Raw genomic sequence first — 16,420 nt, forward strand, 5'->3', positions numbered from 1 at the left:
CAAACTACCTCACGTTTTATCATAGTCGGCCAGCAGTAATCCGGCAGTTCTGCTGATAATGCGAGGTGCTTTAATGCCTTCAACCTTATTTACTGTTAATAGAACTACTTGTACTGAATTATGGGGGCGTAATGGTTGACAGATCTATTGTATGTTTGTATTACATAGAAAAAGATGCTGAACGTGTTTAAAGGTATTTGAATTTTGCTGTTTTGAGCGAGTGTTACAGAGACGATGTATGCAGATTTGTTTTATACGATTAGACTGTTAATAAAAATCACCTCTGTCATAGCTTTTTAAATAAATAACATTACAAAAAAACCCAAACAAACAAAAAAACAGTGGTGTAGTACCATCGTGTACAGGCAACAATCATCGTAGCATCTGTCCGTTGACTTTTATACTCGCTTTCCTTTGTAGTAATTAGCGTCAGAACGAAAATAATTATATATTGAGTGGAGTATAATAATAGCTATATATATATATATATATATATATATATATATATATATATATATATATATATATATATATATATATATTGTTGTTGTTTTATTTGTTACTATGAGTAAGGTATGTTGATATTTATAAATTGTCTTATTAGCTAGATGTGTTGAAAACCGGAATATACACACGAGCTGTCTTCGTCAAAAAACATACGTTTAAAAGTAAGTTATGTTATTATTAACCTGATGTTTGTTACTTCATGGATTTTGATTAGGTTTATGACTAATATCTGTTCTATACAGTAGTGACTGGACTGCAAGAGATATACTGTTCATTTGTCTTTCAAGCAAGCGTATGTAGGCCATATTATTACAATATGTTCCCACAGAATATATTCAAAACAATGCCCTGGACGAAAGACCAGTGTTCTTGTAACTTCCACAGTAGCTGGAGAAATCATTTGCAGCACATTATTTCAGATTAGATTGTGTCTTGTAGCTTCTTGTTGTTAAATCGTTTATACAAGTTTATACTGCAGGTCCCACTCCCCTGAACTATTGATGTCGCAAACTAAGTCGATTTGTTAGCTAGTCGTTCAATCACATTATATTCAAAAATTAAGGAAACGTAGGCCAATAAGTACGTATTTCGTCAAGAATGTAATACTGTAAAACCCTTTTACGTTTGTAACTTTCCAGATCAAAGTGCATTAGGTGTACACCGATTAAAGTAAATGCATAAAATATCAGATGATTAATATCAGTACGGCCTGATACCATATTTTCATTTCACTGTGTTGTAATAGTTAGTTGTTGCTACAGCTTTCTCATTTGTCCCCATTGCAGTAATCTCTGGTAAATACTCCTTAACCAAACAATTGTGATGTCACTCATTCAGTAGTAGTACTTTACCACGCCTTGTTGATGCATTAAGAGTAAACTGTAACCTATTTATTTGACCAGTTTGAGCTTTTTAAGAGGACCATGGCCAACGAAAATGCCATCCTTGGAACTGAAATAACCTTATCAGATGGGATAGAGAAAGAGGTAAGGTCTTTTCCCAGCTTTTAGTATATTTATTAGCAATTTGTGAAATATGATGGGGGTATTTACCATCCAAAGATTAGTCAGATATACTGAATTTAAAAAAAAAAGTCTTTGCATGTGTAATTAACAATAGTGATATATTCTGTATGTACCATACAAATATAATTTATATAAAGATTAACTATACAATGTTACTGATGTTCTAAAAACTCAACAGCAAGCTTTATTTCTTAAGATAGAGGTAAAGGTTTTATTAGGTAATTATCGAAATACAGTAATTGTAATAATACAGGCTGCAGGATTATTGAACAAAAAGGTTAACATGCTCGTGTCTGATTCACAAATCATTGTAGAACAGAACGGGCTCACATCCAGAAATGAAATCCTGAGAGAGTCCAGTAATGTTTAAATGTGCTACTATGGAAACCGTACAGTAGCACATGATATGGTATTGTTTATGGTAATATAAAAAGATAAGGATTGTTATTTCTGAGCGCACAGTGTTCTCTAATTATATCTGCTACCATATCCTCTCTTGTTGACACAGCGTAATAAACTGACAAAGGTTTATGCGTCTGACAGGATGTGTGTAGGGTGAGTGATATATGCAAGGTCCAGACAGTATTTACTCCCAAAAACATCTGTGTTTATTAAACAAAATAAATAAAACAATCCACTCCTATGCCAGCAATGGTAAGGGGGAAGAAAACACGTCGGATTACAGTCCACAAACAATAATTGTCCAGTCCCACAATTACAATCCTTTGTGCATGAAGCTGTGCTCTTCAACCCGAGGATCGTGGTGGGTGTGTCCGTGATGTGCAGTGAGGTTACGCGCTGGCTCCGTGGCGGCAGTTCCCCTCTCCTAATCCTCCTCTGCAACAAACGACAAATAAAATGAAACAAAAACAACAGCACTCCAGCTTGTCAGTACGTTTCAGCATGAGGGGCTGAACTCGCGTAGCTGCGTTCCCTTTGTACTACCAACCTCCTCTCTGTAATCAGCCTGACGCCACAGTATATCCAATCACCGCGTGCCCAGCAGCTGATCACAATGGAGTTGTTCAGTAAACTAGCAACTCCAAAATGGCTTCCACCTGCCGGTTTCCACCTACTGTTGAGTCGCCCCGTCTATAGGAATGTATACCACCAACCTTACACAGCGCCCTTTCTGGTTAGAAGGGAGATTTGCAGCGTAGATGCATTCTCTCTTTGTCACAGAATCCAATTACACACTACTTAATTCATTTTTCATTTTATATATATATATATATATATATATATATATATATATATATATATATATATATATATATATATATATATATAAACATTTAAAAAAATACTATATCAATTATATTTAAGAATGGGACTTTCCTTGCATATGCCAACCATTCCCTCGGTTATTGCATTACATATGAAAACTGTTTGCTGGGAGACTTTGTTCGCAAGTGTTACTTAATCTTTTTGTCTGAATGAATAATCAACTACATCTGACTGTTGTGAGGTGAATGCTGCTTAGGAATATATTTCAAGCAAATGTCAGTTTGAATATTTGATGGTTCAGCTACATTTTAGGTTTGTACTGATCTAGTAAATTCACTGTTGAGTATGTTATGTTTGTTTAAATTGTTCTAGCTGTCCTGCAAAAACAGGCCACAATCTATTTACCACAGTGCCATCCTCAAAGCCAACCCTGGTAAGACTGAGTTTAAATTGGGCAATACAAGATGCTAGAATTCTTTTAAATAAGGCAAATTTTTCTGTAGAGCAGAACCCTAGATTGAAAATGATTAATCAACAGGACATTTTAATTAAACAGCTATTGCATGAAATAATTGTTTTAATTTTGAGCTGTCTACACTTCGGAATTCTTTTAGAAATTAAACATTGATGTTGTGGTAGGAGCATTTCAATTAAATCAATACAACGCTGTAATTAATGCAATATAAATTTAAAAATAAAACGTGTCCCTATTCTGTAGTTGGATTGACTATCCCCATAGAAAAAAGAAGCCCAGGTCCAGTCCTGGGTAATGGGGTAACAATATTTTTAAAGTTTTTATTTTTAATTGATTTGGTCCACTGTTCACTTCACCTAATTTGTTATTTTACACTTGCCTGGAAATCTTACCTAATATTGATTACTATATTGATTTTTTAAACTTTGTCATGCATGGCAACCTCATATTGGGACAGATTTAAAAAACTCCTAGTCTTTATATGGGGTCATATGGAAGACGCAAGTGCACGATGTGAGGATTCCCCATATAAAGCAATGGAAACTAAATTGAAAAAATGTTCAATGAAAAACATTTATCATCAGTCCAAACCATTTTTTTTTCTTTTTTAATTATTATTTTAATAGCATTTTTCAATATTTCATGTATGAAAGGCTTTTTTTATGGTAAACAATGCCAGTGGTCTTTCTATTGCAACATCTGTAATGGTTTCTAGGCCCAAACCCATTTTCTAGGCCAAAAACTGACATCCGATAAAAGATGTGCTTTCTGCAAATAATCAAAACTCACTGCTGACAATAATTGCACTTTTTTTGAAAACTGCAATATACATATATTATTGTTTGTTTTCCCTCTCCAGGAGTTAAAAGACATAAATATAAAGAATGCTTCACTTGAAGTGAAACGTTCAGAAAGTCCTGTAGTTACAGAAGAAACTACCTTCCTAAATGAAAGCGACCAGGGCAGTTCAAAGGGCTGTCGTCGGCTTAAGGACGCATGCCCCCCCAAAGGCATCTTGGCCAACATAATAACCAAAGGTTTTATTTGTTTGTTTATTTAAACATCTATCAAATTATGACGTCACAGTGGAACAATAGTTACTTTACTGAATTGAATTGCCTATGATGTGATAATTGAATCCAAGTAAATATTGTACCACATTCACTTTAGTTTGTTTGTATATTTTACAAAAATTTGACCAGTTTCAGCAGTTAATTGCATTGTACCCAAATTAAAAAATAAACTTAGCCATGGCTACAGTCTTATGATATATAATTTAGTAGTTGTTCCAAATGTTCCAAATTATATAAATCTCTGTGTAGTTAGGACTGACAATGGACATAAGGAACAAACAAGTCAGTTCTTGCACAGTATTAATATTAGTAGTTTTTCCTGCATTATGACTTAATCAGAACTTGCCACAACCAACACATGCTAGTTTTATTATTACAATTATTTCATTCCACTAGACAATTGCTTCAAAAACAGAGGGATCCTTTTAGAAAACATTTTTGTTTAGATTATAAACAGGATATTAGATGTTTTTTTCAAAAATGTATTAAGCTGTTTATTTATTTATATTTTAGTTACCATGGCAGCGCTTCTGTTTGGAGTAGTGTGGTCAATCACAGCCAAAGAGTGTGAGCCTGGAGGGAACCTTTTTTCAATTTTGTTGCTGTTGCTGTGTGCTGTAGTAGGAGGAAAACTTGTTGGGCTCATTAAATTTCCAACTTTACCTCCATTACCTTCACTTTTAGGTAAGTATGTACTGTGATGTTGCCCATGGCCAAGGCTGGTTTGCACCCTTAAAACAGCTGACCCCGACACAAGAACAGCAGGTTTAGCACTTTAGTGTAATTTTATTATTCACACAAAACAAAACAATAAAACAACCCCAACACCCGCACCATTCTGTGAACAAAGCCCAGCTTTTATGCCTTGTGTCTGAGGCTTAATTGAGTGACAATTACAAAATGTATGCCTCAGCCACATTCCAAGCAATAACTTGTTAGGATAACTCTTTCCCTGCCAACCAAAAACACACACCTGCATTTTGCCTCCTTGCCACAGTACTAATACTAGTCATTTCTAAACAGTATTCCATCAGAGGAGCCTGGGGGATGCTTTGTTTTTGTTCGCACACCAAAAAAAAAAAAAAAAAAAAAAAAATGTGTTTGTGATTTTCTGTTTTTTAAAGAGCTCATTGGTCTTCGACTAAAACGTTGGCCGTCTCTGCACTACAGTACATTCTTGGAGAGTGCCTTTATCGTAGCAGAGTAAACGATCATAGTGGGTTTAGATATGTAAGTTGTCCATAACAACTAACCTGAAATAACTGGTGGTGAATGAGGCCTTGACAGACTGATTTCCTTGCAATGTAAAGGGAATGCTTCATGTGACGCAGTTGGTATGCTTCTGTGTTCGTGGCATGTTATAACACCAGCATGATCTGTTTTCATGAGCCTAACCACAGACTCCTTGAATTGTTGAGTAGTGTAATTCTTTTTTTCCCTGATCAAAGCCATAATAATGTATATTGTTTGTGGCTTCAGTAGTATTTGCAAGTCATGTTGAAATATGTTAGAGTGCTAATTTACAGCTTTAAGGCAGAGAGTAATTTCTAGTCTCACAAGTCATGCGACTGTCTAGTGGTCCAAGTCCGACTGGTCACCAGAGTTTAATTTTTCTCCACGCAGCTGAACCTGGTCGTGTTGCAAAGCCGTCTCCTGGTGGTCGCAAGATTGGAGTGTGAACCTCCCTTTATGGATTATGTGTATTTATTTATTTCTTTAGAAGGTATTTTTTAAAAAGTTGCTGGCAAGTTCTATTTTGTTCTAAAGTAGTCACTACTTGCTCTATCTCTAGATATAAGCGTCACCAAGAGATGTAGAGAACCGACCGTCCAGTTGTAATGAAAATAGTTCTTAAAGATAGCAAAATCTAGGTCATATTGACCTACTTCTGCCATGTTTCCATGAGCCACTTCGCTCTAGTTGAAATAGGGCTCAACTCCATTTGGACTGTTTCCATATCACTGCCTCCAACCATGATAGAATCCTTGAAGTTCCCTGCTTTATTTCAGCAGCATATATTTGAGCAGATCGCATTTTATTTAGTAAAAACAAAGCCAAACACACTGCATGCATAAACAAACCAAAGAAAACATGGTGTCCCTTAGTAACGTACTTCAGCCCGGTAACTTGCAGGGCTATATTCTTTGATTTTCGTTCTTAAGTTCCATTACCAGTGTTGTCCAGTAGAAGTTAACTCTTTCTATTGCTTTATCCTCTGGCCATACCATTGATGCAGAGCACATTGATGTTTATAGTTGAAACACTGCTGTATTCTATGATTCCCCCTATAGCCCCTTTACATTATGTTCCTTACAGGTGGTGTCTAGTTAACATTAACCGTTTCAGTGCCAGATTTCTTTGACCATATTATTGATATAGGCCATTTGCTTTTAGACAAATGTCTTTACGGGCTGTTTTCTATGATTCTACCAGTAAAGTTCCATTACAAGTGCTGTCCAGTAGAAATTAACCTTTTCACTGCCACGTTATTTTAAAGCTCCTGACATTAATTATGCAGTCTTTTTCACAATTCCATTTTACTTCACGTTCATGAACTTTTCAGTCTAATATGACATACCCTTTAGATTATGCTACTGGGGATGCTTTTGCTTTTGTTCGCAAATCATTTCTAGTTGCAGTTGTAACTCTATATCCAAGGTCCATTACATTCCTTTTTCACAGATTTTTACTGAAAAGTTCCCCAGTTTATAAAACCTATAAGTCAGTCATTTTAATATATATTTTCAAGTTAAATTTGCCTCCAAAAATACCGATTTGATCCAGGGAATCTAAAAATGTCCCTCTGCTAGATACATTTATGTTTATGTATTAGTTATGTTTCAAAACAAGGCTGTTGTTTTAGTACTAGTACTATAGTATTATAGTGTTACTATTGTTAGCATTTGTAATGTTCCAACCCCAACATTGCCTCCAATATTTACCTAGAAACTGGTAAATTGTTTGCACCAATTTGTACTTTAAAACACCCATATTAATTAGGTACATTTCTGCGAAATTGTTTTATTTTATTAAAGAAAAAAAAAAGGGCCTTGCCTCTATCTTTGGACCCAGTCGGGATTATGATTATTATGTAATTATTTGTTTGTTTTAGGAATGTTGCTATCTGGATTTATTCTTCGCAATGTTCCTTATGTCTCTGACGTATTTGTAATTCAACATAAGTGGTCTGGATCTCTACGGAACATAGCACTGGCAATTATTTTGGTCAGAGCCGGACTAGGACTCGATGCAAAGGTAGGTCAGCAGATTGTGAAAACTTGGACAACAAATCATAATATTCCTTCAATATGAGCATTCAAACAAAATGCATCTAAAGCTGAAACCTGAAAATTAGCCACAACTGAAAATACTTCATGTTTTGGGCGCACATTTATTTTAACCATGGTATACTGGGGTATTCAGATGTTTTATGAATCAACAGAAATGCATTCCATTGGTTTGTGTCCCTTATACTTAAATACAACTCTATAATTCCCTAGATTTAGTGTTCATCTGTGTTGTGTGTTTTGTTCCAGGCCCTTCGAAAACTTAAGTTAGTTTGCCTGCGACTTGCGTGTGGCCCATGTACAATAGAAGCTTGTTCTGTTGCTGTTATCAGTCACTTCCTGATGGGATTGCCATGGATTTGGGGCTTCATCTTGGGGTAAGTACTTATTTATTATTAATGTGAAAGAGAATACTTATAGTCTTTACCCAACTAAAATCGATAGCAGATCCCATAGAATCAGCCATACCCAGTTTGGGATTAATGTAAGTGATTTATCATCACAATCTTCTGCCTGTCTTGAATTAATTAACATTCCTCAACACCCTTTCCAGAACCTTGTGGAGTCGAGGCTATTTGACTGATATTTTTAGACTCTGATACGTGCTGCATTCATAATTACAAATGTCCTGCAGTTTCTTAAAGAGTCCAGTGCAAGTACTCGTAGATACACCATGGAGTCTGGTGTGTCTGAATTTCTAACTGTTAGAGCCAATTGTCTTCAGATTTGTTTTAGGGGCAGTGTCTCCTGCTGTTGTAGTCCCCTCCATGCTACTTCTGCAGAAAGTGGGCTACGGCGTTGAGCAAGGAATACCCACACTCTTAATGGCTGCTGGAAGCTTTGATGACATCCTGGCCATCACTGGTTTCAACGTATTTCTGGGGATGGCTTTCTCAACAGGTAAGGTTTAAGCTCAGTTAGAAGTATTTTATTATGAGTCAAAAATCAACCAAAAACATTAGACTTGATCAAAATTAGTAAATAAATAATGATTTTAAGGTAAAAAAATAAATAAAATGCTGAAGCAATGATGATATTGAGCACAATTCCAGCACATCTTATATATCTATGTCAAAGTCCAGTTAGACATAATACTTTTTTATTTATTTATTTTTTTAATTTGGAATCGCCAATTCAGCCAGTCCAGAGGGGTCGCTGGTGCACGGTGAGCCAGGGACACCCTGGCCGGCCTAAGCCCTCTCCCATTTGCGCGCCGCAACCTGGGAGCTCCCATCCACGGTCGGCAGTGGAATAGCATGGACTTGAACTGACAACCTCCAGGCTATTGTGCACATCCTGCACTCCATGCAGAGTGCCTTTACTGGATGCGCCACTCGGGAGCCCCAGACACAGTACAATGTGTACTGTACCCTGTGTAGAAAAAGGGGATTTGTATAGGCATGTGCTGTTAAAAAAAAAAAAAAAATCATTTTTAATTTGTTGCATTTCTCTGTGATAGGATTAAGGTTCACTTTAACACCAGATGTCACTATTGTGTCAACAGTGCTTTGATAGACAGTACTGCAGCCTCATGCCTGTCATTGTGTCGCCATCTAGTGACGTGTTATTCACATTACATGTATTCAAAAGCCATTAAAGCTGTATTTTTTTCACTGTAAAAAATTGCTTAATTCATGGCTTTTAACTGTCTAAAATTAAGTATTTCAAGATGTTTCTCGATTTGATATCCGTGAAAAAAAAACAAAAAAAAACAGCTGGTTTATACTTTAGACTGGTCGGAGTCGCGGGTCGGAATTCTGTCCTCCACACTCTTGCGACGTGCATCTTTTTTGGAAAGTCGTACAGCCTTTTCTCATGCATCTGCGACCTGAAATTGCTTAGGGTTGGATGGTGTTTAAAAATGTCAACATTTTCTGCATGGTCTATGCTGGTAACCATCATGGAGCAAGACTGCGAGGAACTTATAGACTTATAGACATTCGTAAAATTCCACATTATAACCACTCACTTAAAGAATATAGAAATGCCCAAATAAGAGGCAGTGTTGGTGTGTAAAAAATACATAGAAAAGGACAGGGTATTGCCAGTTGCTCTGTGTCACTGCATTTTGCATTGAAGGAATGGTCTCAATCTGTTTAACAGATCGTCATACCTTTCACTTGTCATTCTAAAATACCTCACATGTCTCTCTGTCACATACCTGCATCTCTGATTTAATGTATAAAATGTTCTCTTTTGGATTCTCTGATGGTTGAGAGGATAGATGTACCAACAACGTCGCTTTTGATTTATTTTTTAAACCTTTTATATAAGAGATCCAAACTCAATTACATGAATGCAGTCTGTATTTAAAGTATGAACAACAGCTGCGCAGTCAAAGGGCTGCGACACGACGCATACTTCATACAGCAAATAGTTAAGCTCTAAAGCTTTCATAGCTGTCTGTGCCTGACATATCATGTGCAACAGAAGTATGAACTAGCCCTTAACCATGATACAGTATTCCAGATAATGAAAAATAATTGCTGGAGTAATCTGCAATCTACAGTAAAGTATACTCATGTTTCTTTGAGTTAATTCTATTTTTTAATCTTCATAGTCAGTTCTCTTATGCACCTTATCTGCACTTCCAGCCAGCTCTAAAAACACAAAGATTCAGGTTGGGCAAAACAAATTAGCATTGTGTAAACCATAAAACTGTTCGCATACATTGTGTACCCTCTCCCAGTAATAAATGCAGAGTTGTATTTGTGCTTTGATAATGTAATTTTAATAAGCGTGCACAAGAGCAGTAAAATGGGGAACTGGAAAGAAAGATGCAAAGTTGTACAGCTAAACTAAAAGTTTGTATGCAAAAACAGACTATACCTGTGAGCTACATTAGACACTTCATAGTTTCCATGAGCTGGATATTCTTTTGTCAAGTTTGAAGAATGCTTACTGGTATACTATATTGTCTAAAATGCTGTACAACATTGTTAACCCTATCAAATTATCAAAATTGGAAAAAAAACAATCAATGCAAGAAAGGTTTTGAGAAAAGAATGCTTGGTTGTTGATAGATTAACATGCCATGATAGGGAATCAATACCAGAATATGGCCCGGTTTTAAAGTAGTATCTGCTTGTTTCACAGGTTCCACTTTGTACAGTGTCTTCCGAGGGGTTATAGAAGTAGTTGGTGGGATGGTTGCGGGAATGGCTTTGGGATTTTTCATTCGTTATTTTCCAAGCAAGGACCAGGTAAGAATGTGTTTCCCACATTTCCAACATTTGGTCACATGTAACAGAGAAAGCGGATATACTCTCTGATTTTTACAACACTCTTTTCGATAAGCCTTGGTGGATTAGCATTGGTGAATTAGTTATGCCAGGAAGGAGAAGCCTTGTACAAATAAATTAGTAATAATAATAATAATAATAATAATAATAATAATAATAATAATAATAATAATAATACTCTTCATGCAGGTTGAGGGCATGATAATTGACCTCCCTTTACATTTAAGTAAGCACTTATTCCAAATTATAAAACAACATGACATTCCAGTACAGGTTCATCAATGGCCCAATGAGTCCCTCGCTCTACCTGCATTTGTCAAAATGTTCTGAACTGGTTATCTAGCAATCAACTTAAGTCCAGCCTCTGTGATTTTTGTAGTGAAGTGTGTTCAGAAACTTGCTTTGCATAAATATCTAAAAAAAGGACAGTTTTCTGAAGAAAATTGTTGTAAACAGGAGTAATGAAGCCGGATCGAGTGGCACTACAGCAAGAAGTGCTGACAACAAGGACCCGAGCAGTAAAAAAAAATAAAATAAATGTAGATGCTGAATGGCTTGCCTGCTAGCTTACCTGGCCGATATTTTTGATTGCTTAAATATTCTTAACCCATCACTCCAAGGACGAGATACATCTGTTTCTCACTGACTAAATCGAAACTGTATCAAGAAGCTGTCCTTGTGCTACGATTGCGTAAACCTTGGCAGTTTCGAAGCATTACCTTTTTATATGTATTATTTTTTTACTGTTGGCTGTTCAAAATAACGAATAGCTATATGTTAGTTTTGTTGATATTGCCGTGCAATGCATGTTTTACTTTTCAATACTAACTGTTCTGCAATAACACAGGACAGTGGGGTCGCGTTGTCTTTGTTATTGCTAGAAGGGGGTCGCAGTACACCAAACTTTTAAGAACCGCTGCTCTAGTACAACATCATTATTGCAGTATTCCTTATTATATCAGTTGGCTGGAACAGCACTCTATGCTCACAGCTCTGAGGACTCCTGCAAAGAACAATGAGCTTGGATTCATAACTAATATCCATCCTAGCATAAATAATAAAACCACCTTATTTTAATTTCTGCCTTATTCTTAACAACACCTCAGGGCACCATGGATGATGGAGCACATATCTAAGAAATAAAATTACATCAAGTACAATTAAATATGGTAACCCCCCCCTCCCCCACGTAACGTCTCTGTAATGTTATTTGTTTTCAAAAAACAAATGGCTCCACTCCCACTGACTCATGACAAATCAGCATCATTGCTGAAGTGAGATAATACAATCAAGGTGCTTATCTAGGTACTTTGGTTAAAAAAAAATAAAAAAAAGGAATCAATACATGTCCAGCACAACCTGTGTCCTGTTCCAGGATTAACACATATTGCAAAAGTGCGGGGACCCATTTAACCCTCTATACCAATAAAGCAGACTGCATTTCTGACATCTCGTCTTTAGCGTTGGTACACAGCTGGTGTTTGCAATCATTCTTGGTTATTATTAGGTTACCATTTTTGTTTAAATCTACCTTTTTCCTGGCTTTAAGTTTGTCTGGATAATCATAAATGTGACCATATGAACTTTGAACCCAGAACCACTGAAAGAGACTGCTAACATCATAATATAGAAAGGGGAATAAACATTTTAATCTACTTTCTCTTTAATGATATACTTATTATTACAGAGCAGGTTTTGCTGACAGCCTGCTGTTTATTTCAGGAAAGCCTGGTTATGAAGCGTGCATACCTGTTGCTGGGACTATCAGTGTTTGCAGTGTTTGGCAGTGCCGCTGCTGGGTTCTCAGGATCTGGAGGGCTCTGTACTCTTGTGTTGGCTTTTCTGGCTGGAATTGGATGGGGAAGTTCAAAGGTAAAAAATAAAACTTGATATACCAATGTAAAATGTTAATGGGTTATTCAGTACACCCCTCATCTGCGTATACTATATGGCAACTACGGTATGTGCAGATTCAATAAAATAATAAGGAATCATTTAGATCGTCCCTGATTCAATAAATTACGTGATATTTAGTAGGTTTTGCTCCAGGAAAAGATTGAAGGTCTTGGCATTAATGTGCGGCACATCCCTTAGCCCTAACCCCTCACTACAAGCACATACCTCAGTGGCTTGGGTATTTAAAAAACATTTGATATAATTTATTAGTTACAGTACCTTTACAAAAATTGACATATAGCAATTAAGTAAAAAGGTAAATTAATCATTTTCTAGTATGAAAAATGAACAAACAAAACCGGAAAGACAAAGAAAAAAATTTACATATTGATATTGTTATCTTTCCAAGTCAAATTTCTATCAGCTTTGTACATTTGCATTTCTCTTTCAGTATTCCATATCCCATAGTCTCTCTCTTTTAACTGTTAATTGAATAGGGTGCTGTGGAAGATATTGTTGGAGTTGCCTGGGACATCTTCCAGCCTCTCCTGTTTGGTCTGATTGGAGCAGAAATATCTGTTACTTCACTGAATCCAAGTACAGTGGGTAAGACAAATATGTACTTTAATCTAAAAGAAATGAGGCACCTGTACATTTTATATGTTGCTTTGATTAAGAAGAGCGAGCTCTTGTGATAGCATTCTTATTAGCCGGCATTTCAATTTTGTACAGCACAACCCATGGCTAGTTATATCTTGAGAATTGAACCTCCAAATGAGATTGAACTTGGTATGGGCTTTCCTTAGCACAAATTAGCATAGTGAAAACTACCTATTGCACACAAACTTCACATAAAATGAGTGACTATAATGACACATAAGAGATTCACAGACAATTCCTATAATAAAATATGTGATTATAGGTTGCAGGCTTTAGTTTTTCATGCCTGTACATTATTATTTCAGCACTGGGTCAGCTATTGAATGTGTTGACCACCTAGATGACTGACCTGCAGAATTACAGGGAAATTTGCTACTTTTCCAGTCCAGCTTATCCTTGATATACCCAAGTCCCTTCCATCAGGAATAAGATGCAAAGAGTGGACAGATGTAACTGATATTTTAATGTTTTTCTTCACCTGTTAGTACAATATGCAAAATACCATATTTAAATCACATTTATATAAAGAGCACATCTGTCTAAATACATTTGTAGACAGTTTAATCTTTTGCCTACACACATGTCTGATACTAAAACTGCTAAAATTATTTTTGTATAATTTCAAATTATCCTGAACTTTTTCTCCTCAGGGCTTGGTGTCGCCACTCTCTCCATTGCTCTTGTTGTAAGAATTGCCTTCTCTTTCGTCATGGTATTGTTTGCTGGGTTAAACTTCAAAGAAAAACTGTTTGTTTCCCTGGCCTGGGTTCCAAAAGCAACGGTTCAGGTAAATTGCTTGTAAAGATTTAGTATAGTATCCAGAGATACAGTACTTGCATTTAAAAATGTAATTAAAACCTCATAAATGTTATATGATCTATTTTTAAAGGCTGCCATAGGCTCGGTTGCTCTGGATACAGCAAGAGAAAAACAGAACGTTCTGCTGGAAAAATACGGAATGGATGTCGTCACTGTGGCGTTTTTGGCCATTCTTATCACAGCTCCAATGGGGGCCTTGCTCATTGGCCTGGCTGGACCAAGGCTGCTGCGGAAGCCTAACCCTGATGAACTAGAGAGTGGAGAAACGGGTCAGTATTACGGTTGATGCTGAGATTTGTTAATACTTAAGCTTACTTTTACATTCCAGTTAATCGCAGTCCCTATCACTTGTACTGTATGGATATATTACAGGCAGAATGTTAGAACAGGGCTGTTATACTGTATTATGGTCATGTGACTTTTTGGTTTCCAGATGATAGATGCATCTCTTTGAGGTATTGGCTTCGAATTTGCTATACAGATTTTCTATGATTCTTTTAGTTATGGTTGATTATAGACATTATGCAATAAAACTGTTGACGGTGATCATATGGCTTTTTGATTTGTACGCAGTTTTCAAACAGAACCTGCATTATAACTGTACTTTTCCATACAAATAATGTATTATGTTATGCCGATATATTTTCACCAAATTGTAGGGCTTTTTAAAAATAATCATCTTTCTCATTGTTTAAAAACACACAGGCATACCAAAAGGGGAACAGCCCACTGACAACCATAAAGGACGGTCCTTTGGAGATGAAAGTACAATCTGAGTCTGAAAGTTTGTATTCAAAGGTAAAGTAAGAAGTAGCTTTCACTGTGTATTGAAGGAGATGAATGGCTGTACACACTGCAAGATAAAGAAATGTCATTACTTGCACACCAGTGAACTTTCTTTTTTTTTTTTTTTGGTTTCAATTTGTTATATTTTCACATTATTTAAAGACAGTGTCCTAGTGCTTCCAATGTAAGATTTCAATGCTACTAGACCAGCTTTGTTACTTAAGAGAGTAAAGGATTATTCAGTTAATGTGATCTGGTGCCCAAATTAATACAACCAGGAAAACTCTAACATTTTCTTTTTAAATAAAAGGTACGATTTTTGACAATTCGACAAACATAACAACTTAAAAGGGGGGTAATTACAGTATAGCTGTTTTATTTATTATATTTATATATATATATATATATATATATATATATATATATATATATATATATATATATATATAAAACAATGTTTGTGTGTTTTATTCACATTCCTAGTTAATACATGTGCAGATTGCCCTTTCAATCAAGATAGAAAACGTATCAATTTGCAAACAATTCACAAGCTACAGCACTTTGTCAGTAGCCTAAAATCAAGGAAAGTAAGCATTAATTTCAGTTTGAGAAAAAAAAACAAAAAAAAAACAAGATACTCTTCACTGGCACTCTGAGGTGGTATGCCTGCTAGCTTTTTTGCTTCACATCATAATCCAGCATTGGCAGCCAGAATTAATATATGTCAGAGACCTTCAGTTCTGTAATAAAATTATAATGTTGAATGGCTACAGTATGTATTACTTTTACACAAAATATGTACACTTCCAATAACAATTAAACTGAAATGAGACCTCTTATTTTAAAGAATATGTTGGACAGTGTCCTGCAGTTCCTTTGATTTTTTTTTTTTTTTTTTACTCATAATGTCAACCTGGTTATTACCAAACATGTATCTGTATTTTTTGTATGTCGGTATCAGCAAAAATATATTAATTTTTCATACCAACACATAGATGTTAATCCTAGTTTCGTGGTTATACCAGCTACATATTGGGTTTATTTTATTATAACTAAGAAAAATAATCAGAAATGCGTTAAAATGTCTGATTTTGACCTTTCATAACATGGTGGAGAATGGAATTGTAAAACAATTCATACTATCCAATTAAAGTGCAATTAAACATGTTATAAAGGCAACAAATCCGGTAGTGATTTGTCAAATCCTCAGGTTGTCAATTTCTATTAATTCAGTCTTCAAGCGATTGCCTGTAGGCAAAACTCCAAATCAAACACTTTGTAAAATGTGGTAGTCTGGCTGAGTATGCAATATATATATATATATATATATATATATATATATATATATATATATATATATATATATATATATATATATATATATATACACACACACACACACACACACACACACACAGAGAAA

At 35.6% G+C, this 16,420-nt stretch overlaps 1 protein-coding gene across 3 annotated transcripts; it reads left to right on the plus strand.

Annotated features, from left to right (window-relative positions):
• LOC121321911 (sodium/hydrogen exchanger 9B2-like) lies at positions 1–15,347 on the plus strand. Of its 3 annotated transcripts, XM_041261301.1 has the most exons (14): positions 3–193; positions 605–668; positions 1,410–1,493; positions 4,094–4,271; positions 4,821–4,991; positions 7,420–7,562; positions 7,844–7,971; positions 8,319–8,494; positions 10,691–10,797; positions 12,559–12,708; positions 13,230–13,338; positions 14,043–14,179; positions 14,282–14,480; positions 14,917–15,347. In XM_041261301.1, the coding sequence occupies exons 3-14, from the start codon at positions 1,431–1,433 to the stop codon at positions 14,985–14,987; spliced, it is 1,632 nt and encodes a 543-aa protein (XP_041117235.1). In that variant the 5' UTR covers positions 3–193; positions 605–668; positions 1,410–1,430; the 3' UTR covers positions 14,988–15,347. The 3 variants fall into 3 exon arrangements, with proteins under 3 accessions (XP_041117251.1, XP_041117235.1, XP_041117243.1); XM_041261317.1 differs by lacking the exon at positions 10,691–10,797 and having other exon boundaries at positions 1–193; XM_041261309.1 differs by lacking the exon at positions 605–668.
• The last annotated feature ends 1,073 nt before the right edge of the window (positions 15,348–16,420 follow it).

Source organism: Polyodon spathula, chromosome 1 (genome assembly GCF_017654505.1).
Source record: "Polyodon spathula isolate WHYD16114869_AA chromosome 1, ASM1765450v1, whole genome shotgun sequence".
NCBI classification, from domain to species: domain Eukaryota; kingdom Metazoa; phylum Chordata; class Actinopteri; order Acipenseriformes; family Polyodontidae; genus Polyodon; species Polyodon spathula.

Coding starts and splice junctions, on each gene's coding strand:
- LOC121321911 (XM_041261301.1), top strand. CDS start 1,431: ATGGCCAACGAAAATGCCATCCTTGGAACTGAAATAACCTTATCAGAT. Junction 10,798..12,558: donor ATTTTCCAAGCAAGGACCAG/GTAAGAATGTGT, acceptor TGTTTATTTCAG/GAAAGCCTGGTTATGAAGCG. Junction 13,339..14,042: donor ACTGAATCCAAGTACAGTGG/GTAAGACAAATA, acceptor TTTTCTCCTCAG/GGCTTGGTGTCGCCACTCTC.